The sequence below is a fragment of the Coenobita brevimanus genome, chromosome 57 (assembly GCF_032717465.1).
Source record: "Coenobita brevimanus isolate Jiangsu-jjx chromosome 57, ASM3271746v2, whole genome shotgun sequence".
Taxonomy (NCBI): Eukaryota; Metazoa; Arthropoda; class Malacostraca; order Decapoda; family Coenobitidae; genus Coenobita; species Coenobita brevimanus.
Window position 1 is genome coordinate 22,618,467 of NC_137010.1, and position 24,818 is coordinate 22,643,284.

At 42.2% G+C, this 24,818-nt stretch overlaps 1 protein-coding gene across 1 annotated transcript in view; it reads right to left on the reverse strand.

The window, feature by feature from the left end:
• LOC145401926 (proton-coupled folate transporter-like) overlaps positions 1-24,818 on the reverse strand; it is a 106,946-nt gene that overhangs the window by 56,556 nt on the left and 25,572 nt on the right. Inside the window, exon 2 of the mRNA XM_080274031.1 lies at positions 22,520-22,756. Coding sequence (XP_080130157.1) covers positions 22,520-22,756 — 237 coding nt within the window. The remainder of the gene's footprint in view (positions 1-22,519; positions 22,757-24,818) is intronic.

Below are 24,818 nucleotides of genomic sequence, written 5' to 3' on the forward strand. Positions count from 1 at the left end.
GCATCTTGCAAGACTAGGTAATGGCTGTATTTTCTCTGACTGAGGCACATACCAAGTAACACCACCCCTCAATAATCAATACCAACAATAAAACTACTAATGTTGCTCAACCCTTGCCGTCTGATCATGAAAACCCATTGAACAGAGGTAAGCAATTACCTTAATGGGATTGTCCCATGAGTTCCCTACACCACCGATGTTGTGTGTGCACCTTAGTGTGGCATGTGCTGTGCAGTGCTTCATTATGTGTGTTGTACTGTGTAAGCCTATTCTACAAGCAGGGCTCATGTCATCTGTGACTCAACCCAACCCAAACCTAAGCTAAGCGCAGAGGAGGGCTTGCTCATGTCTTGATCTTAGCCTAGCAAGATGAATTCAATCATATCTCTTTAACCCCTAAAATACTAAACTTGACGATCGACATTATTTTCCACAAAGTTTTAAATGGACGAGGAATGTCGATCGTACAACTTACACAAAAAACTGGCAGCAGTTGGCTCCACCCTGGCTGTGGCGTAGATGGCCTCTAACCAATCAGAATGAAGTGTTGGACACACCGGAGGGGGGACCCAGGCCTGTACCCAGGCGGAGGGGGGTGTTCCCCCACCTCCCTCTCGCCACGGCCCTCTACCCCACTACCTTGTTACTACCCTACCTCCCACCAGTCTTACCACCACCCCTCCCACACCCTCTTCATGCATCCACCCCCTCCAATGTGGATTCCCTCCATGTTCCCCCCCCCCAGTTATCTGGGGGGGAGAGTATTTCCTCCCTACCCTTCCTTCATGTCCCTGTACTCCACTGGGGCCCTTCCTCTGTGTCTGGTGGTGGTCTCCTCCCATCCCGCCATCCCCATACATCCCCTCCAGATCTCACCACCTCCCACCACCACCCCCCACCCCCACTCCCATCCCCCACCCCTACTCCCACCCCCTAGTACACAGTATCTTTACCTCCCTGGTCTTGAATATTTTGCGTATTTTTTATGCTTTATAGCGTATTTTTAAAAAATCAATACCTGTAATTTATGTGTGTCTTTGCATACAAATATGCAAACCACAATTAGTTTAGCTGTCTTTAATCAAAACCCACTCGAAAAAGACATTTTATTTTCCCTAGCTAGATTTGACAACTCAGAGGGAAGGGAAGGGGAGGGGAGGGGAGGGGAGGGGAGGGGAGAGGGAGGGAAGGTTAGGCATGGGGAGGGGAGGGGAGAGGAGGGAAGGGAAGGAGAGGGAGGGGGCTGGAGGTATGGGGAGGGGAGAGGAGGGGAGGATAATTTTTACTATTAATCATATTTTTATTGGGGGGGGGGGTTTATGACCATTTTCCCTAGCTAGATTTGACAGTTCGGCAGGGAGGGGAGGGGGGAGGGGAAGGGGGGAGGGGAAAGGGGGAGGGGAGGGGAGGGGAGGGAGGGGATTGGAGGTATGAGGAGAGGAGAGGAGGGGAGGATAATTTTTACTATTTATCATATTTATTAGGGGGGGTTTGTCACCATTTTATTTTTGCCTAAGTACATTACAGTGGTTTGTAACATCTATACACATAAAAAAATATATATATATTTTAGTGATTTTTGTACGTATTTTTGTGAAGAAAACAGGTGCGAACGGCATATTTTCTTTCTCGCCGGGGCCGTGATGGGTAACTATTATCAACTTTGACTGGCCATAGCTCGGTAACTATTGGGTCTAGGAGGGTGGGGTTTGCGTTTTCAGGTGTGTATATTCAAGCTCTATTAATCGGGCAAAAGACTTTTAACCTTTGAGGAAGTCAAAAAATAAGACTGTTTTTGCGTCCTGGGGGGGTAGTCGAGGCTGGAGAATAGCGTATCCTAGGTGTTAAGGACACCTCTGACGCGTGGGCTTTTAATATAGTGTCCTGATCATGGTGGTGCACTGCTCTGCATGTGAAGTGAGTATGAAGGTGTTTGCTGCTATAGTTGCAGCACGTGACTCTGAGGTTGTTATTATCCTGTCCTGGCAACCTACCATTCAAAAGTGTGTCTGATTTTGTGCATGAGACGCATATGATTTGTGTATGATACATTCATGCATAATAATATGATTCGTGCATAATATGATACGAAATTGGACGCACTTTTGAATGGTAGGTAGCCAGGGTACGATAATGACAACCTCAGAGTCGTGCGCCGCAACTATAGTGTCGGAATCTCTGGAGGTGGGATACTTTTGCAGAGCAGTAGTTCTCAACCTAGAGGGTTCACCCCCCAGAGGGGGACATGAGCAGTTTCTAGGGGTAGCACAAATACCCAAAGGAAAAGTAATGGTTGGTCTGAATAAGTGTGTGTCAAACATAATGAACCTTTCATTATTCATTCTTTATTTTGTCTCTGCTTTACCCTCTGAAGTATGTTTGTTTTTGTACCAATGTGAAATAGATTTCTTTCCTACACAGTTTGTCATCTGTATGCCTCTCTTCTCCCTTTCTTTTTTGTTCTAGCTATCTTGAAATCAAGGTAAAGATCATAAGAAGTCTAATCCCAAAGGGTAGACCAGACACTAATTTTTCTAGGTTGAAGAACAAAGTTGTCTTGTCATCCGGACTGTTTCCATTTCCCAGTCATTACAAAAGTCTAAGTCTGGCCCTGTGTGTGTGTGTGTGTGTGTGTGTGTGTGTGTGTGTGTGTGTGTGTGTGTGTGTGTGTGTGTGTGTGTGTGTTTACTTAAATTTATAAACTGCAACAGCTTCAAGTGCCAGTCACTGCCCAAGTTTGCACGTGACAGTCCCTGTATCTCACACTTCCACTTTTCTTTATTTTGTTTATATACAGTATGCTAATTTATATGAAGCAAACAATGATGATGCTTCTGTGCTTTGAAAATGTTTGACTTTTTGTTCATTGCTAAAAATGAGGAAGAAGTCTGCCAAATGAAAAAATTATGAACAAGCATATCCTGATTATGGCCGGTGTTAATGACTGTGAAATAAAACTGATGAGCATGTGCTTGTGCTTAACCCCTAAAGACAGCATTTTTCTGAAGCTATCTTCTCCCCCAGCCGCAATTCGGGGTCGACTTTTCAACTTTTACCAAGGTAAATTTTTTTCTTACAGATTTGAAGAGCTTGAATTTAAACACCTGAAAATGCCAATCTCAGTCCCCTTGGCCTAATGATTACCGCAAAACCGCCCATCAAAGACTGTGAAAGTCTCCCTTCATGGTAAGAGAGAAAAGAGGAAAACAACAGTGGAAACCTAATTTTTGCAAGAGAATCTTACCAGAATCAATGAAATCAATGTAAAAAAATGTTTCTATTGATGAAACTAGGTGAAGAGTCAGCATGAGAGTTTGAAAAAAAAAAAAAAAAAAAAAAAAAAAAAAAAAAATCCAAGCCTGAGAAATTCAACAAAAAACTAATTTTCGCTAAAGAACCTTACCAAAATCAATAAAATCAATGTAAAATATGTTTTCATTGATATAACTAGTTGCAGGAGTAAACATGAGTAAAAAAAAAAAATAAAGGAAAACTAATTTTTGGTGAGAGTACACAGACACAGGCTGATCATGGCAGAGAAATTACTGCATCATATTCAGGACAAAGGATAGGGAGGGAGGAAAGTGGAGGTGGGGTGGGGGGTCTCTGGTGGGGGTGAGGCAATACTGGGGAGGTGGTGTGGGGGGTATTATGTGAGAGGAAACAAACATTAAATGACCATAGCAGGGAAACTGCCGTGTCATTCGATATGAAGGGGGGGAGCCAGCATGAGACACCCCCCCACACGATGATATGGCATTGGTGAGTAGCTTGGGTGGGAGGGCAACAGATCTGGCTACAGTGAGCCCTTATGTTTCACGTGATTTAGGTTCGCTAACTTACCTTTCACAGAAAAGCCCAAAATTTTCAAGAATTTATGTATAACAATCTAGAATTCACCTTTTGCATCAATATATGGGGTGCTGGTAGGCAAGGCAATTGTCAGCTGTTGTCCACCATGTTGTTTTCACAGTTCCCACCAGCTGTGAAACTGTGCGTATGGTGCTCTGGTAGTGATCGCAGCCATGGTCATTTTTTTTTGCCTTTCCCTTACTTCAGCTATTGTTCTTGTGTGGTCTACCTGTACTGTATTATAGCTTCCTCTTCATTCACTGGAGGACTAGGTAATAATGGCGATGATGAAATACTGGGAAGTTCAAAGGATGGAGGCAAGAAAAGAACATCGTGAGTCATGAGTTGGTGTGAAGAAGAAAAAGTATTCAGTAGAAGATAAGACGAAGATTTTTCCAGCTGGTGATCCATTTATTTAATGTTTCTTAACATTTTTATCATATTCATAAGGTTGTCAGTTATTCTGGTAACCTGTTTTATGAGAATTATATCTCAAAAGTGAGAAAAAGAGTGACTCTGGAAAAGGCTCTAACCAATTAGATTTTTTACCATTCAATTAATACTTTTCGGTTAGTGAAATTCTGGTTTCGTGCCAACCTCATGGTACCAATTAGACACGAAAGTTAAGGGTTCACTGCACATCCAATCAACCAGAGGGAGGTGGGGAAGTGGCTGAGGGAGGTGTGGGATCTTCCTTCCCACCATCTCATCCCTTAGGTCTGATTGGATAGGAACCATTTATGTCATAAAAGGGGCTGGCTTAGTGCCTGGTAGTTTTTGACAGACCTTTTACAATCATCACTCATAGGACTCTATGTGGCAAACTGTCAAACTGATGATTGTCAATCAGAGTACTTTAGGGATTAACCACAATGTGGCAGTGGTGCTGCTTATAAACATACTGCGTCACAATGCGGCATTGGTGTTTTTATGACCAGTTGGTGTGGTGGTTTGCATGACTATGTGGTGTGGTGGTGTTTACGACCACATGGTATGATGATATTTATGACCATGAGTTGTAGTGGTGTTTATGACCATGTGATGTGATGATGTTTACAACCATGTGATGTGATGATGTTTACAACCATGTGATGTGGTGGTACTGATGACAATGCAGTGCAATGGTGTTTATAACCATGTGGTGTAACAGTCCTTATGATCATATGACACATTAGTGTTTATGATCATGTGAATGGACCATGTTAGGTGGTGGCATATATGACCATGTGGTATAATGTTTATGACCATATGGTGGGGTGCTATTTATGGCCACGAAGTGTTGCAGTGCTTATGACCATGTGGTAATATCTTTACGACCATTTGGTTGGGTGTTGTTTATAACCAGGAAGTGTGCGGAGTTATGACAAAGTAGTACTGTGTTTATGACCATGTAGTGTGGTGGTGCTTATAATATATATATATATATATATATATATATACTGTACCATATATATATATACATATATACATATGCAGTATACACATTGTTACAGCCCAGCTCATTACAACGCCATCTATGGACCGTGTTATGACCTAATTACTGAGCTACGCCCTCTAGGGACTGGTACCGTGCCCATCTCCTTCCACAACCCCAGTTTCTTCTCCTTAATCCTCTTGTCTGAGTCACCGCTCAGTAATTCACCCCTCTGTTACTCCTCCCTAACTGAAGTATTCTCAGAGTCACCAGACCTGGGAGAGTTGAGTTCACTCTCAGAAGTGACCCCACTTGGCCAACCTATCCCAGAAACCTTCGACACAGCAACTACCAAACACCCTATACATTCCCCACCACTCATCAGGCACCTCAGCACCACAATTGACTATTCAACTCCTGTAACCTTCTACCTCCACTAGCTTCAGAGATTTGTTTTATGTTGTTTTACATGTACAGGTTAAGACTATAGTGTATATAGGTTAAGTGTTAAGGGATTTAGGTATGGTTAAGGGTATAAGTAAGAGTGTGGTCAAAGGTGCATCATATTTACCTGGCTATTTTGTTTAATTTCTCTATGAAATTAGATTATTAAATACAACAAAATCAGACCCTTTGTCTACTCTTTTAACCCGTTAACTGCTCTATACAGCCTGGGCTGTTCAGAGTGCGACTGCTCAATACAGCCCTGGTTTCGCAGGTGAATTTCAAATATAGTGCCATGGTGACCAAGGCCGACCCATGCAAGCATGTTTGAGCCTTCAAAACCGAAACCGAAAAAGAAAACAAAAACCATACATTCCAATAGGGAATCCGACACTTCGATGTTCATCCACGGCTTTATCTAGGTAAATATTGAGCGAATATTTTGTTACTATATACTCTGGCATGTGTTCTCTCAATTCCTAAGACAAAATTTGGCCTTTGGGAAATTTCACTTTTATCCCTATGTCTGCGCACCACGGACACCTCCAAAAAATTGCCATGTGCAATTAACGGGTTAAGTCCAATTGTCCTTATTTGTTTTGTTGTTGCCTGCTGGGATCTGGGTAGACTTAAACTGTGAACTAAAATAAGTCCCAACTCGTAACAAATGGCAACTATGACAGGACGTTCATACCATGCTTCTTCCCCCCTTTTACCTCTTGTTAACTACTAATTATTTCTCCCAGTCACTTCTGTTCACAATTACTTTAAGGTGATTTAAAGTTTCCTTCATGTGTGTTGTGTATACTGGTATTACCGTACAGTAAGGGTGACAGACGTAGGATACTAGGTTCCAACTGTCATATGACTTACCTGCTATTATACATAGGCAGTCGTGTAGTGAGTCTTACTGAGTGCAGGAAAGAACCCGGATCTGTTTAATGCCGTACCCTCACCCCAGAGTAGGCTGTTATATCATCACTACTTTAGGGCTAACTGGTATCTTGGGATGCCTCACTCTTCCAGGACTCCATAATTATAAAGCCTCAATTTTTGTTCTTCTCATTACCTTATTTGGGGTCAACAATCCAGTATCTCAAGGGTCATTTATGTGGATCTTTATTTTAATGCTGTAATGCGCCCTTCATGTTTCAAGTCTCTTTTCACATCTTTCATCCTTATCCAAGGATCTTATCAGAAGAACAATATTCATAAGTGTAGTTTCCCTAGGCATAACCTGGTTAGTTTCTGGGACTTTCTGGTTGTCCACTGTTGTGATACTATCTAGGGTAACCACTCATCATTTGTGGCCATTAGTTCATTTTTCTCCTGACAATGGCCACCACAGACTTTGATCTGTAGGATTTTATTGAAAATCCTTCTGTACTTAAACTACAAGTTAATATCAGGAAGAAAGAATGGGTGCACATAGTCACCCATTACAAATCCAATATACACGTCAGATGACTAAGGAGATGTAAAAAAAATCATGTAACTGAGTCATTGGTTCAACAAGGAGTTTTAGAAGAACTTGCTATAGACCAGTTAACGCCAACGTCTCATGCGCTTCAGCACCCATCCACCAGCCCTCATCACTCAGTCGTTGCCTCAGGCCTGGCTAGCCCTCATGAAGAAATACAAAGAGTAGACACCTTAGAATTAGAACAAGCTAGGATAGAGTTCCAAATCAAAATGCAAGAACTTCAAATGGAACAGGAAAGAGTAAGGTATGAAACAGAGATTAAACTAAGAGAACTAGAAATGAAAGAGAAAGAGGAGGAAAGAGTAAGGTCTGAGGTGGGAGAAAGAAGAAAGAATAAGGTTGGTGCAAGAACAGGAATGAATAAGGTATGAGAGATTCAAGCTTAGTCATCCTTGACTTCGTCATTTATTCAACCAGCACTGTCATTCTTGATAAAACACACCCCCTTGGCTTCTCAGGCTGTGTAGTGAAAGTGCTACTTGAAAGGTATTTTGGTGGGAATCATGTGCTGTATACAGACAGCTATTACAGTATACAGCACCGAAACTTGCCAAATACCTTTCAGAGCACGGCATCGGCTCCTGCGGCACTGTCAAGAGAAATCGTGCCCAGTTCCCTAAATTCCCAGAGGCAGGAACCTCGCAGCGAGGAGACGTGCACCTACGCAAGTCTGAGAAGATGCTGGCAATACGGTGGCATGACAAGAGGGTCGTGCACATGCTCACCAACGTACACAAGGGGAAAATGACAGACAGTGGGAAGGTCGACCGTAGGACAGGCGAACCTGTGAGGAAACCTGATGCTGTCTTAGACTACAATATCAACATGCGGCTGGTGGACAAGTCCGACATGATGATTGGAGAGATCGACTGCCTCAGGAAGAATACTAGGTGGTACAGGAAAGTTTTTCTGCATCTCACAGACATGACGATGCTGAATGCCTTCATCCTGTACAAGATGAAGATCAAGCCACCCAAGTCCTTCTCCCTGAGGTTGTTCGCCAGGACTTGTGTTCAGCAGCTGCTTGAAAGATATGGTAGGGTGACAGCAGCAACTCCATGGCGCCATGCAGTAACACTTCCTGACAGACTTGAGCAGAGGGTGTACATGGATCAGCACAGACTGGTGCAAATGCCTGCCACAACCAAGAGGAAGGCTGCGATCTGCAGGTGCCAGGTGTGTGCACATACCACCCGACGCACACCTGAGCACAAATGCACCTCTTGGCAGTGTGCTGAGTGCCAGGTTCCCCTCTGTGTTACCTGCTTCTTTGATTACCACAGCCAGAAGCAGTTCTAAAAGTGCAAGTGGGAAAGGAAAATAATGTGTAAATAATGTGTAAATAGCAGGTGAAAGCAATGGATGTACAGTACATATGATTGAACAGTGTAATACAGTTTTATGTTACTGCAAGTGACAGTGAATAACATAGTGTAAGTAAAACAGAAGTGTAAATATTGAAAATACAATAGAAAATGTAAATAGAAATGTAAATAATTAGTAATATAAGAACATGAGTACAAATACTTGAGGATATAACAGTGAAAGTGAATCTGTGGCTCTCTACGTATTTTACTGAATGAAAAATTGAATGACCTCAGTGACAATAAACTAATACTACTGAAGGAAACTTATGGATAAAGACTGCAGATATATGTGTGTTATATAGTAATAGAAATATAAAGTGTGAGGGGTTTTATGAATAATAAATGACAATACCAACAGCGAACTAGCGCAAGTGGGAAGGTCATACGTGCTCGTAATTTTCATTGCTTTCACAGTGTTTTTTTTTTGGTGTATGGATCCCAAACTACTTGATAATCATAGAATAGTGTTTCTAGTGATAATATCTGGCTGTGGTAATCATATTACGGGTTGTCGGGAAGTGTAAAGTGGAGACTTCGTTACTCAACTTCAGAGGTCTCCACAAGTCCTACGATAATCAATGAAGGCTCAACAAACATCCCAGGAGAAAGCTGAAGGTATGTGCCATATGCATATGTAATTTTAATATTCTAGGACTAATAACTGATTTTTGGCAAATATATTTTTAGAGTCTGTCGGAGCCCGAATATGACCGCGGGACACGCAAAACATAGGAAAACAAGCCCGCGGTGTAAGGGTTAAAAGTAGACTAGATAAATGTAGATATGAAGACACACGAGCTTAGCTCAATTCCTTTATACTACAAATAGGTAAATACACACACACACACACACACACACACACACACACACACACACACACACACACACACACGAGTTTTTCTTAACGCAACATGTGAGGGAAACCACCAGAAAAAGAGGACTTGATGTACCTTCAGTGCTAGATCTAATATTTACAAGGCAAGAAAATGATAATGACAGTGTAATATATCACCCTCCACTCGGCAAAAGCGATCATGTAGTACTAAATTATAACTTCAGGATAGCATATGACATAGTAAACAGCAATGATAGTTACAAAAAGAGCCTAAACTATAAAAAGGGAAATTATCAAGACCTAAAGAAGTATTTCTTAGAAGCTGATTGGGAAAATGAGCTTAGAGGACATTCTGAGAGTAGGAACGTGGAATGTGAGAGGAGTGAATGATGAAGTGAAAGAGAGAGAGATTGTCCAGGTGCTTGAGGATGCAAAAGTGGATATATGTGGATTGACTGAAACTAAATGGAAAGGTGAAAGGATGAGAGAATGGGAATACGGTGTAGGTATATGTGCGGGAGTCAGTGAGAATGAGAGGGCAAGAGAGGGAGTATGTCTGATGATCAGCAAGAAGTGGAAGGAGAATATAAGAGAGTATGGAACAGTGGGTGCAAGGATTGTATGGGTGAGGATGAAAGTAGGTATACAAGCATGGGCGATTGTATGTGTGTATGCTCCAACAGAGGATCAAGTGGCAAGAGTGAAAGATGAGTTTTGGGCGAGAGTAGAAGCATGTATGGACAAGTTTGAGAGGAGCGAGAGAGTGCTGTTGATTGGAGACATGAATGGCAAAGTCGGGAATGTACGAGTGGATGGAGTGGTTGGTCAGTGGGGTGTGCCAGCGGAAGTAGATGGGAATGGTAGTGCTTTGGTGGACATCTGTGCTGGTAAGGGGTTGGCAATAGCCAACACCTACTTTCGTCATAAGATGATCCACCGGTATACATGGAGAGTAATGAGGAGGATGGATGGTGAACTTGTTGAACGAAAGGCAATGATAGACTACGTGTGTGTGGATGAGCGAATGAGAAGACAAGTGTTGGATGCAAGGGTGTGGAGAGGGTGGGGGAATGGAGTCTCGGACCATCACTTAGTGATGGCCAAGGTAGAGCTGCAAAGAAAGTGGTTGAGGAGGCGAAGGCGAAGACAGGAGGAAGCAGCTCCTGTGAGAAGAGTGGAGAAATTGCAAGATAGTGAGAAGAGGACAGAGTATAAGAGCATAGTGGAAGAAAGACTGGGAAGGTATGAGCTAGAGCAGATGGAAGGGGTGGAAGACGTATGTAAGATATTCACGGAAGAGATAAGCGCAGCGTGTGAGGCGGTTTGTGGAGTGAGGAGGAGATGCAAGGGTGTGCAAGGAACAGCATGGTGGAATGATGAGGTGAAACGAGCTGTGGAACAAAAGAAGAAGGCATATGGTGAATGGTTGGCGAGTAGAGGTAGGGGAGAAGATGAGAGAGAGAAGAGAGAGGTATATGTGAGCAGGAGAAGGGAGGTTAAGAGACTGGTGAAGGAGAGTAAGAAGAAAGTGGATGAAGAGTTTGGGAGGAATCTGAGTGTGAAATGGAGGGAGAGTAAGAAATTGTTTTGGAAGGAGGTAAAGAAAGTAAGGCAGTGTGAAAGGGGAAATAGTAGGGGAGTGAAAGATAGGAATAATAGATTGTTGATGGAGAAGAGAGAGAAATTGAGGAGATGGAAGGAGCACTTTGAGGATTTGTTGAATGTAGAGAGTGAGAGCAGTGTGAGTATAAGTGGTTGGGGAATGGCTGGGAGAAGAAGAGATGAGAGGAGGGAGGAAGAGATCAGTAGGTCAGAAGTAGTGGAAGTGATGAAGAAGATTAAGCTGGGAAAGGCCCCAGGAATTGATGGAGTGTGTGGTGAAATGCTTAGGTATGGGGGTGAGATTGTTGTGGAGTGGATATGGAAGTTGTGTAGATTGGCTTGGGAAGAGGGAAGGGTTCCAGAGGACTGGAAATCAGGTATAATTGTTCCTCTGTACAAAGGAAAAGGGGAGAGAGAAGTATGTGGTAACCATAGAGGTATTTGCCTTCTTAGTGTGACTGGTAAAATATATGGTAGAATACTCATTGATAGGGTTAGGCATATGACAGAGGAGCTAGTTGGAGAAGAACAAGGGGGATTTAGGAAGGGAAAAGGGTGTGTAGATCAGATATTTGTTCTAAGATGTTTAGTGGAAAAGTATCTAGAGAAGGGAAGGAAAGTGTACGCTGCCTTCATGGACTTGGAGAAAGCTTATGACAGAATAGATAGGAAAGGTATGTGGAAGGTATTAAGAATATATGGAGTGGAGGGAAATTGTTGAGTGCTGTGAAGAGTATGTACGAGGGAGCTAGGGCTACGGTGCGAGTGGATGGTGAGCTGAGTGAGTTCTTTGATCTCAATGTGGGACTGAAACAGGGGTGTGTAATGTCTCCATGGCTGTTTAATATATATATGGATGGGGTCGTAAAGGAGGTACAAGGTAGGGCAGTGGATGTGGGGGTGGCCCTAATGAATGAGGGTGAGATTTGGAAGCTTCCGGTGTTGCTGTTTGCTGATGATACAGTATTGTTGAGTGAAGATGAATGGGAGTTGCAAGGTTTGGTGAATGAATTTGGGACAGTGTGTAGGAGGAGGAAGCTGAAAGTTAATGTAAACAAAAGTAAAGTTATGGTGTTTGAGAGGAATGAAGTCACAGAGTGTGCAGTGAGGTTGGATGGTGAGGATATGGAGAATGTGAGTGCATTCAAGTACTTGGGTAGTGTGATGAGTAAGGATGGAACTTTGGGGGATGAAGTACGTGAAAGGGTACAGCAGGGAAGGAAGGCTGTTGGCACACTGAAAGCAGTGATGAGAAATAGGGAGGTGAGTATGGAAGTTAAGAAGTCACTGCATGATGGTATTGTGATCCCTACCCTGACGTATGGAAGCGAGGCGTGGACCTTGCAAGAGGGGAACAAGTCAAGAGTGAGAGCAGTGGAAATGAGTTACTTGAGAGGAGCATGTGGAGTGACATGGAGGGACAGGTTGACGAATGAAGAAGTGAAGGAACGTTGTGGGGTGGATGTGGATGTGGTTGAAAAGATTAGGAGAAATACACTGAGGTGGTTTGGACATGTGGAGAGGATGGAGAATGAAAGACTGACTAAGAGGGTGTATGTAGGTGAGGTGGAGGGAGGGAGAGGGAGGGGTAGACCGAGGATGAGGTGGAGGGATGGAGTTGAGAGGTATGTGAGGGAGGGGGGGGTGAGTTGGGGGGAGGGGAGTCAAATGGTGGGTGACAGAGTGACTTGGAGGCGTTTTGTCTGCGGCCACCCTTTGCGGGATTAGGGCGTCGGGCTATAGATAGATAGATAGATATAAAAAATATATACAGGTAGGGTAGTGGATGTTGGAGTGGCCCTGGTGAGAGAGGATAGTGTTTGGAAACTCCCTGTGCTGTTGTTTGCAGATGATACTGTGTTGTTGAGTGAAGAAGAAGGGGAGCTGCAAGGCTTGGTGGATGAGTTTGGGAGAGTGTGTAAGAAACGGAATCTAAAGGTGAATGTAGGGAAGAGTAAAGTGATGGTCTTTGAGAGAGGTGAAGTCAGTGAATGTACAGCGAGGTTGGATGGTGAGGAATTGGAAAATGTGAGTACGTTTAAGTACTTGGGTAGTGTGATGAGTAAGGATGGAGGTTTGGAGGGTGAAGTGCTTGAAAGGGTACAGCAGGGAAGAAAGGTTGCTGGTTCTTTGAAAGCAGTGATAAGAAACAGGGAAGTGAGCATGGAAGTGAAAAAGTTACTACATGACAGTATTGTGATACCAACTCTAATGTACGGAAGTAAAGCTTGGACGTTGTTGGAAGGACACAAGTCAAGAGTGAGAGCAGTGGAAATGAGTTATTTAAGAGGAGCCTGTGGAGTCACATGGAGAGACAGGCTGACGAATGAGGATATAAAGGAGCGTTGTGGTGTTGATGTGGATGTGATAGGAAGCGTTATGAGGAACATACTGAGGTGGTTTGGCCATGTGGAGAGGATGGAGGGTGAAAGACTGACGAAGAGAGTGTATGTGAGTGAGGTGGAGGGGGAAAGAGGGAGGGGGAGGCCGAGGATGAGATGGAGGGATGGGGTGGAGAGGTATATGAGAGAGGGGGGTGTGAGTTGGGAGCAGGGGAGTGAAATGGCGGGGGACAGGGCGACTTGGAGGTGATTTGTTTGTGGCCACCCCAAACGGGACTGAGGCGTCTGGGAATAGATAGATAGATAGATATAAAAAATTTTGTGAATTTTATGAAATAGGAGTCCAGAAGTACCGTATTTCGCGGCATGTAAGACGCACTTTTTTATCTCAAAGTTACATTAAAATATCCCCATGCGTCCTGCACGCTAGACTGAGGCAGGTTAGTTTGGCTCCATTGAGAAGAAACTCATAAAGATGATCATCTCACTGCTTAGCAACCACAGTTTTCTACAGTATGCAGATTTGATTTGATTTTTAAAAATAATATACACTAGTGTGTAAATGCAGCAGATTTAAGAAACGAGATCAGAAACACACAAAACTTTCGCGGGTTTGTTTACAGCTCAACTGGCTAACATCGTGAAGATATTTAGCGGTTTAGCAGTTTAGCATCCACACTATTCCAGCAAGCTAACGTACATGATCACTGGTGAACTGTCTGCTAACCTTCTGAAAGGCAATCATGACCACTTTGCTTGCCATCCACTTACTAACTAGCAAAGCAATCATACTGGAGAGATGCTGGCTAGTGAAACTGCCAAGTCATCAAAACAGACTTTCGTCACGTATGGAAATTCAGTAACCCTAATTAGGTCAGTTACTTTTGTGACATTTTGTGTATATATGCAGCAGATATTAAAACACGCAAGATCAAGAACACAAAGCATTCACTGTTTGTTTTCAGCTCAAATGGCCAATACCGTCAAGGGGTTTAGCAGTTTAGCAACTTAGCAGGTTAGCGTCTAGCGTACACCCTACTCTAGCAAGCTAACATGCTCACTGGTGAACTGTCTGCTAACCTTCTGAAAGGCAATCATAACCACTTTGCTTGCCATCCACTTACTAACTAGCAAAGCAGTCATACTGGAGAGATGCTGGCAAGCGAACCTGACAAGTCATCAGAATTGATTTTTGTCGCATATGGAAATTCAATCACCCTCATATGGTTGGCTTCTCTTAGTGACACTTTGTTTCATGCCTGACAAGAGTATCATAGAAGTGAACAGTCTTATTATACCAATAGCGAAAAACGGAAAAACAGTTGTAACGTTAAACAGTACTGCCTGAAGTTACAGCTTCACTTTTTCACCCAAGTGAAGTACTTCAGCAACTCAGGGCACACCCAATTACAGTATTTTGTTATGAAAATAGGATAAAATTCACTGAGTAGCATAACTAATACAATATCTGAAATAGCGTGCCTGACGGGCATTCATATCAGCGTCCGCCATTTCTGCTGTATTCTTAGCAGACGATCAGAATGATTGACAACGTTCACTCTCTGCATCTCTGCTGCCTAAGCAAAGCTCTCATGATCGGCAATGGCGATCATTTAGGCCGTAACGTCCAAATTGGTTAGGTTAGGTTAGGTTAGGTTGTAAAGTCGTTTGCCATTTTGGACGTTACGGCAGAAACGACCAAAATCCTAAGGTGTGGGTGTAGTTAAGGAAGTAGGAGTGGGAAGAGTCAGGCTAGGGAACTGATAATCCGCTTATTATAATCCCTTCAGCCCAGCAATGTATTTTATAGGGTAGTTTATTCATGCTCGCCATATGATTTTATTCAGTTCAGGAAACATGTACTGAGGAGGTTAATGTGGGCTGTATCAAATGCCCCAAGTCTGAATATCGCCTGTGCTCAGTTAAAACGATTGCCAAGTTAAAGTCGTATGAAGTGTGGTACAAGCAATTCAGTGGATGGCACTGAGGACCATTTACTGTATGAGAGTGACAGTGAAACAGTGATGATGACCGTGGTGATGACTTCCAGTGATGCTTCAGGACTTGGGGAAAGTAGTGATGAATTCTCAGGATTTGAAGACGAGTGAAATTTTCACCATGTCAGTAATATGAAGTGAATATAGGTTTTAGGTGATCATGACAGATGCAACCAAGGAAAATTTAGGATCAGTGGTGCTGTACACCTTTAGTCTTGCACTGACAATGTTTGGATGAATAAATTGTTTGAGATGTTTCATGTCCTTAGGTGATGATATTTATATTGAACAACCAAATACATTTTGATGTTTTTGGCATATAATAAAGCCACTGGGTACTCCAAAACTGACTGATGTAAATGTTTCAGAGGCGAGCGAATGTTGCATGTGGTGTGTACATGTGTGCGTGTGTGTGTGTGTACCATAGTGACTAGGAGGCAGCAGTGTTAAGACCACAAATGGATGTTTTCACAGTACTCGAATGTTTCGAGATGGATGTCTGTTTTTAGCAAATTCTGATAAGAGAAAGTTGATGCTGCAAGGAAAACAGCTGACAGTAAAGGAGTGATACTGGGAGAAGAGGGTAGAGACAGTTGTCTAGCGCTTGGTATGCAGCAGTGTTGCTAAGGGATAGTTTCACCATTCTCGACATGTTTTGATATCAATGTCTGTTTTTAGTAAATTGTGATCAGTGAAGAACGTATTTTTAACTGTTGATGCTGCAAGGGAAACATCGCAGACAGTGAGGAAGTGATACTGAGAAGAAGGGGTAGAGACTGCTGTCTAGTGACTGGGAGGCAGCAGTGTTACTAAGGTGTAACAATGGATGTTTTCACCATAGTATGTTTTGAAATGAATGTTTATAGTAAATTATGATCAGTGAAGCATGCATTTTTAATTGTTGATGTTGCAAGGCAAACATAGCTGACAGTGAAGGAGTGATACTGAGAGAAGAGAGTAAAAACAGCTGTCTATCCAGTTCCCAAGCAGCCTTGCTATATTGAACTTTGGTTGTGAAACATTGTAATTTGTGTATTTACAAGTGCTACCTTTTTATATTATTTGTGGAGGTAATTACAGGTTAGTTAGAGTGCATGATTAATGATGGTAGTAGTCTGATATTGTGCTTGAGTCAAGGCAATGTGAGGAAATTCCGTAACAGGTGTGGAATATGACGGGGTTCTTTTAGGATAAATGAACTGATGTGAACATTCATTGTACTTTATGTTTTCGTCAGTGAATGAAAGAACAGAGTTTATTGACTTCATTTGTGGTTTTAAATTCATAAAATATTAAAAACAGTGTTTATATCAGTTTACTGATACATATTTATCAACAAAGTTGAGATGGCCTCGTGGTTTGAAGTCACGTTTTGTTAAGACGGGGTTTTGTTTTCTTTTCTCTTTTCCTGTATAATTCTTTGTACATAAAGGAAGAAACTAAAGTATGATGAGCAATACTGAATAGATTCTGAAAGGTGAGTGTGTATCTAAGTGATAGTGGCTCATTTCAGTTACGTTTTTTCAAGAAGGGGCATTGTTTTCTTTTCCTGTACCATTCTTTGTATATAAAAAAAAGAAACCAAAGGCTGATGATCAGTAATAGATAGATTTTGAAAGGTCAGTGTGTATCTGTGTGGTAATGGCTCTTATCAAGAGACCTTACTGCAGTCTTGGTTGGGGCAAACTTTTTTTTCACAGAACTGCCCTGCCAGAATTAGGGTGCGTCTTTCACAATGCTGCGTCTTACATGCCGCTAAATACGGTACATCCCACAGCACAAAGAAGCAGATAAGAAAATACAGAAATGGTTCAATACAGAATGTAAAAAATCAAAAGAAAGAAGAGATTTGTTGTGGAATAGATACAGAAGACACAATAGTGAAAGGGCGTATAATAATTACAAACAGGCAAGAAACGACTATACAAGAATAAGGAGGGAAGCCCAAAAACAGTTTGAGGAGGATATAATAAATAAAAGTAGTGATCAACCAAAGCTGTTTTACAGCTATATCAGAAGCAAAACTAAAGTAAAAGATATAATACAATCCATTACGGACGAGGGAATCACTTATACACAAGAGAAAGATATTTGTGAAGCACTAAATAAGAATTTCCAATTAGTTTTTACAGAAGAAAAAATTTTGAGAGGGACTATGTGGAACACGCATGTCCACACATACTACCAGATATACAAATAGCAGAAAAAGTAATACAGGAGGAGTTAAGTAGATTAGACAGAGGAAAAGCAAGTGGTCCTGATGAAATTTCATGTTGGGTATTACGAGAATGTGCAAAGGAGTTAAGTAAACCATTATTTTTAATTTTCAAGAAATCCTTGAGTCAAGGTAAACTACCTGATATTTGGAAAAAAGCAAATATTGTCCCCTTATTCAAGAAAGGAAATAGACAAAATCCACTCAACTACCGACCAGTATCACTGACCAGTGTTGAAAGCAAGGTATTAGAAAAACTTATAAGAAAAGCTTGGGTAAATCATCTAGAAGAACATAGTATGATAACAGAAAGACAGTTTGGTTTCAGAAAAGGAAAATCATGTGATACTAATCTGTTGAGCTACTATGACAGAGTAACAAACACAGTACAGGAAAGGGAAGGATGGGTGGACAGTATCTATTTAGATTTCAAGAAAGCTTTTGACACAGTACCACACCAAAGACTTTTATGGAAACTGTACCATCAAGGAGGAATTCGAGGCAAACTGTTTTGTTGGATGCAAGACTTTCTCATAAAAAGAGAAATGAGGACAGTACTAAGAGGAAACTACTCATCATGGAAAGAAGTGACTAGTGGAGTACCACAGGGTTCAGTGCTGGCACCAATCATGTTTTTAGTGTATATAAATGATATAAACAGTAACACTGGAAATGAGAGCTATCTGAATATGTTTGCAGATGATGCAAAAATACAAAGGAGAATTACTAACACAGACTCTTGTAAAGAGCTACAAGAAGAATTAAATAAATTTCATGAATGGGGTAGTACATGGCAAATGGAATTCAATGTGGACAAGTGTCATGTAATCAAGTTTGGTAAAAGTGGAAAAAGACCTGATTGGGATTATAAGTTAGGAAATAAAACCCTATACACATCAGAAAGAGAGAAAGACCTAGGTGTGATTATCAATAACAGACTATCTCTGGCTGACCACATCAGCGAGAAGGTGCGGAACATGTATACACTGCTTGCAAATATGAGAATAGCATTCACATACATAAATGAAGACATGCTAAGAAGGATAATAACATCATTCATTAGACCAACCCTGGAATATGCATCAGTAGTCTGGAGTCCTCATCTCAAAAAGCATATAGACAAGATTGAAAAAGTTCAAAGGGCCGCTACAAGATGGATACCAAGCTTAAGGGACCTAAGCTACGAAGAAAGACTAAATAAACTGGATCTACCAACACTACAGGAGAGAAGGAAAAGAGGTGACATGATAATGCTATATAAATGCATATCAGGAAAGGAGAAAATAGACATAAATGATTACTTAACATATGGAGAAGCATCAGCACGAGGACACTGCAAAAAACTGCATAAGAAGAGAGGTGATAATGACGTAAGGAAATTCAGTTTCCCAAACAGAGCAATTGATCAATGGAATGCACTACCGAATGAAATAGTGTGTGCCAAAACAATTCACAAATTTAAGGATATGTACGATAAATATGGTTTAAGACACGGGACAGTACGAGCTTGACTCATTCCTGTAAAGATACAATTAGGTAAGAACAATTAGGTAAGAACACAAAAGGACTCCAAAACAACAACCACATGAACATCTGAGGAACACAATTCATTGCTGCAGCACAGGATCCATCTTACCCATACAATTTATGTTGTATAGTAAACCCTCCATTCTGGTGACAAACTGGTGTCAAAATAACCCTGCCAAGCCCAATTTCACCAAGTCCAAGGGATTAATTAACCCTTAACAGGTGGACTACTCTGACTGAACATCTGTTAGGGGTGGGCTATTTTTGAAAAAAATACAAAACATGCATAAATGGATCAGAACAGACGAAAAAACAATGAACTTGATGTTACTCACTTCAAACTGTATGTGGGCTGGGTGGTGGTGAGCAGTGAGAGAGAGAAGAGGTGAAACATCACGGCCACTCTCATTGGCTGGCGCCTGAGAGCAGGCGGCAGATTGTCTAGTTTTCTGTTCTTATTTGTAATGGCAGACTAAAATATATTACTTTTACATTAAGTACACTGCTCAATGTCTTCATGGTGCACTTTGAACACTATATGTATATATGTCTATCTATCTATCTATTGCCAGACGTTTCAATCCCGTTTGGGGTGGCCACAAACAAATCGCCTCCACATCACCCTGTCCCCCGCCATTTCACTGCCCTGCTCCCAACTCACACCCTCCTCTCTCATATACTGTCTATAAATATACAGTATGTATATACTGTATATATATATGCATATATATATATATATATATATATATACGTAGCAGCTGTGGCTCAGCGGCTTAGAGTGCTCCGCTCTGACCGAAGGGATGGAGGATCGAATCCACCCAAGGGTCATTGGTAGACATCAGGAAGGGCATCCGGTCATAAAATGCTACACGCTCCAGTCCAAAAGTCCTCTACCCAGGGGGCAACGCCTTAGCCCTTCGGGGATACCAGGAGTAAAAATATATATATATATATATATATATATATATATATATATTATATGTCAAATTTTTCTTATGTCTATACAGTCATACTTATACATATGTTAATAGTATGTACAACTGTTCATAGTGCCAAAACTGTTCACACTAATATGTCTCTAGTGTTTGATATTCTGTGAAGCAATCAATTCAGAGACCCGCACAACACTCCTAGTATATACTCATAACAGGCCTGTAGAATAGGAATGTGTTCTGGAATGTCAATACTGGTTCTGAGGGGTCAATAAAAAGCTTGATTTTTCTCCTATTCCACTTTTATCACTCTCACCTTAAATGTTAGGACCAACTTTAGGGGAGGCGGTGGCTCAATCGGTAGAGTTGGCCTGCAGTCCTGACGGACCCGGGTTCAAATCCCGCTGAGGCAGGGAACAGTTTAATGGATTTGAATATCATAAAATCAGACTTTACTGATCTACCAGAAGGCCCGCTGACATGTCGTAAAAATACCCCCGCTAATACCAATACACCAGTCCTGTATGAGACAGCCCTAGCATGTATTCAATATGGACGGTGGGTTTTAGCGCCGAAGTGGTGACATGTAGAGGTGTGCGGTACGTAGGAGGACTACTGGGCCTTGAAAGCAGGCTGTGAAGCCTATGCCCACGGTCACATTAAAAAAAAAAAAAAAAAAAAAAAAAAAAAAAAAAAAAAAAACGGGCTCCTATGCCCCTCATGGGGCAGCATAGGATTGGATGATAGATGGATAAATTCCACTTTTATTCTACTGTTGAGAGGCAATATGTAATTAGTATATTAACATAACTTTTGAAAACTAACCCATAAACAGAAACTGAGGTGCACTGATAGACTAAACTAGTATCCATGGCTGACAAAATTAGGCTAACGTCTGACTCCATAACCCCCCTCATGTGCCTCTCCTCCACCCTCCTCCACCACTGCCTCCATCGCTGCTTCCGCCTCTGCCACCATTTCATCAAAACCTTCAAAGTCAATATCCATTGGCAGGCTATGTTCATCTTCTTCCATGTCATCTTCCACATTTACATGTTCAACTACCTCTATCACTTGCTTGTTTTCTTCACATTTGTGGCTGAAATAGTGAGTGATCAGATCTTGTGTACGATCTTTTACTTTCTTGTTATATTTTTCCTGGCAACGACCCTGTATTTTATTCAGATGACCAATCATCATCTCACGGGCACCATAATTTGGTTCAGTCAATTCTATCTGCACTTGTAGGCAGCCAAAATCACTTTACAGCTTGGACAAGACATGAGTTGTTGGCTCCAGCGTTTGTTGCACAGTTTGTGGAGTTTCTTGCTGTTCTTCAGTTTTTTCTCCCAGCATCTCTTTGATGCTTTCTGGAAATGGTGGTTCGTGGTTCATGCTCGGGAATTATTCACCAACTGTGAGACTTTAGTTGTCAAAATAAACGGTACAATATTTTGAATGTTCCTGCCAACTGCATATCCGCCAAACATAAACCTGCCAAAATGGAGGGCTTACTATACTATTTCAACTCACCCACCCACACACAAACTTCCAACATTCCTCCTCCTCCACCCAACACCACACTTCTTAAACACACAGGTACCAAAACCATCCAAAAACTTCTGTCAAACATCTTTCACATGCCCCCATCAAATATTCACGTCTCAAATACTTCCCCTCCCAGGGAGACCCAAGTGCACTTAATCACACTACAATGCAGTCATCACTTTGCCCTGCTTCAGTCTGAACACAAAATATAACTTGCAAACAATCCACTATGCTTCACTGTAATGCAGCTCCCACAATGCAACACACTGACCATATGTACCACATTATCACGACATGACCAAACCTTCTACATAGCCTCATTAAAAGACCTCTGGGAACTCCCACTTGAAGTGGCCTGTTTCCTACAGCCCACTTTTCACATCCAGGTGAGTCTGGAGCAGTAACAAAAAGTGACAGCGAGTGGATGTTGGCTTTGTAGTAGTTACTCAGGTAAACCCATGTGCTGTGTGTTTGATGGGTGTCAAGGACAATCCAACTTATATACTGTCCCAATAACAACTGCAACAAATGGGCACACAAGAATTGCAGTGATCAGAAAGGCTGCAGAATGTGATATGCTTTAAGTGCAAATTGTGCAGGGGTGAATAAATAAAGAGGGTTAGGTGAGTCGGGGCAAATTTGGTAAATGTCTTTGGAGTGTGGAAATGAATTCTCCTATCTGGGTAATATGATTTGCACTGTGGGGGAAGCTGAAGCAAGTTCTGAGTACCTACACTCATGATGGTGCAATAATGGATTAAGTAACTGATATATAGATACCAGTATATATACAGTATGTATAATGGTAAATGGTTAGATGTAAGAACATGTATAAAAGAAGTTCCACGTACCTCCAAAAAACACAGCAGACCACTACAGTACATATCCTAATTGCAGCAAACAAAAATATGCCAAATGATTCCACATGTCACCCTAGAAAAATAAGATCACATCTCCTTACTAGATAAATAAGTGCAGCAACCAAACTGCCACAGATGGGAAGCAGCATAGGAAGCTTGCGCCCATGTTTGTCACTCCAGGAGCCAAGGAAAAGGACAAAGAAGAACCCTGGGATGTAGGTGATCAGATCCATGTACATGTTAAGAGTGTTGGCACTGGACTGCACAGATGCTTGGGCAGAGGGGTGGAACGAAAGGTTCCCACATACTTCTTCGCTGAATTTCTGCTCCTGGCAAATCTGTGTGTGAGAAGAGGGAGGAATATCAGTGACAGATTTCTATATAGCATTATACTTCTTTATTATCATACACACACACACACACACACACACACACACGATTATATCTGAATATGCTTGCTGATGACGCAAAGATCACAAAACAGACTGTAGATGAGACAAGCTGTAGAAAGATATAAGAAGACTTGGATCAACTATGCAGATGGAGCCAGGAAAGGAGACTGAATTTTACACTAGTACGTGTCAAGTGACAGAGATGAGTGTAAGTGAGACCACCAAAATGGGTTACTAAAAAAGGGATAGACGACACTGCCAAGATAACACATGAGAAGGATTTGGGTGTAATAATACAGTAGGGATTACCACCAGATAATGAAATAAACACAATAACCAGTGAGGCATACAATCTTATAATGAACATAAGAACTGCATTTAACCCCTAAAGTACTAAGCTCATTGATTGAGCTTTTTGCGCAATTCCTTAAAAAGACGAGCAACACTGATCGTGCAACATCCACAAAAAACTGGTGGCAGCTGGCTCCACCCCAACTGTGATGTAGATGGCTTCTAACCAATCAGAACTAAGTGCTGGACACACCGGAGGTGGGACCCAGGCCTGTACTCAGGCGGTGGGGGGTGTATCCCCCACTTCCCTCTTGCCACCTCCCTCTACCCCACTACCTGGTTACTACCCTACCTCCCACTGTTCTTACCACCACCATCACCCCTCCCATCTCCTCCTCATGCATCCCCCCTTCCCATATGGATCCCCCCCATGTCCTCCCCCCCAGTCATCTGGAGGGAGGGTATTTCCCCCCTACCCTCCCTCCATGTCCCTGTACCCCACTGGGGCCCTTCTTTTGTGTCTTGTGGTGGTCTCCTCCCATCCTTCCATCTCCATACACCCACTCCTGGCCTTACCACTTCCCACCACCTCCCCCCACCCCCATCCCCACCCCCTAGCACACAGTATCTTTACCTCCCGGGCCTCAAATATTTTGCGTATTTTTTACACTTTATGGTGCGTTTTTGAAACATTACCTGTAATTTATTCATGTCTTTGCATACAGATATGCACACCACAATTATTTTAGCTGTCCTTATTCGAAACCCACTCGAAACAAATTTTATTTTATGCTGACACATGCCAGCATGATGGAGCCTTCAAAAACGAAACGAAACGAAAACTAGCTAGATCTGACAGCTCGGAGGGGAGGGGAGGTTAGGCAAGGGGAGGGGAGGGAAGGGGAGGAGAGAGGAGGGAAGGGAGAGGACTGGAGATATGGGGAGGGGAGAGGAGGGGAGGATAATTTTTACTATTTATCATATTTTTATTGGGGGGGTTCATGACCATTTTCCCTAGCTAGATTTGACAGCTCAGCGGGGCAGGGAGGGGGAGAGGAAAGGGGAGCGGAGGTTAGGCGAGGGGAGAGGAGGGGAGGGGAGGGGAGGGGAGGGAATGGTTTATAACATCTGTACACACCAAAAAAAATTGATTTTGGTGATTTTTGCGAAGAAAATAGGTGTGAGCGGCGTATTTTCTTTCTTGCCGGGGCTGTGACAGGTAACTATTATAAAATTAGACAGGCCATAGCTTGGTAACTATTGGGTCTAGGAGGGTGGGGTTTGCATTTTCAGGTGTGTAAATTCAAGCTCTATAAATTGGGCATAAAACTTTTAACCTTTGACATAGTAAAAAAAAAAAAAAAAAGGCCTGTTTCTGTGTCCTGGGGAGTCATCGAGGCTTGAGAATTGCGTACCCTAGGGGTTAATTATATGGATGAAGGTAGGCTACGTTAACTGATAATGGGAATATGCTGCAGTTTTGTTGTCTCCTTACTCAATAAACCTATCAATAAATGAGGGCTTCCGCATCCAAAGGAGGTGAAGCGCTGGCCAGGCCAGTTTTGTGATAGCACCAGATAGCATTAGTTTAACCCTTCCTCTAGTGGTTGGATGTGGAAATGACCCCTTTCCAACACTGGACATAGGGTTGAAAGTCATATTTCATTCAACACTACTGCGTCCAAACCTGCACGCAACTGCCTCGGCTCGAGGCAAA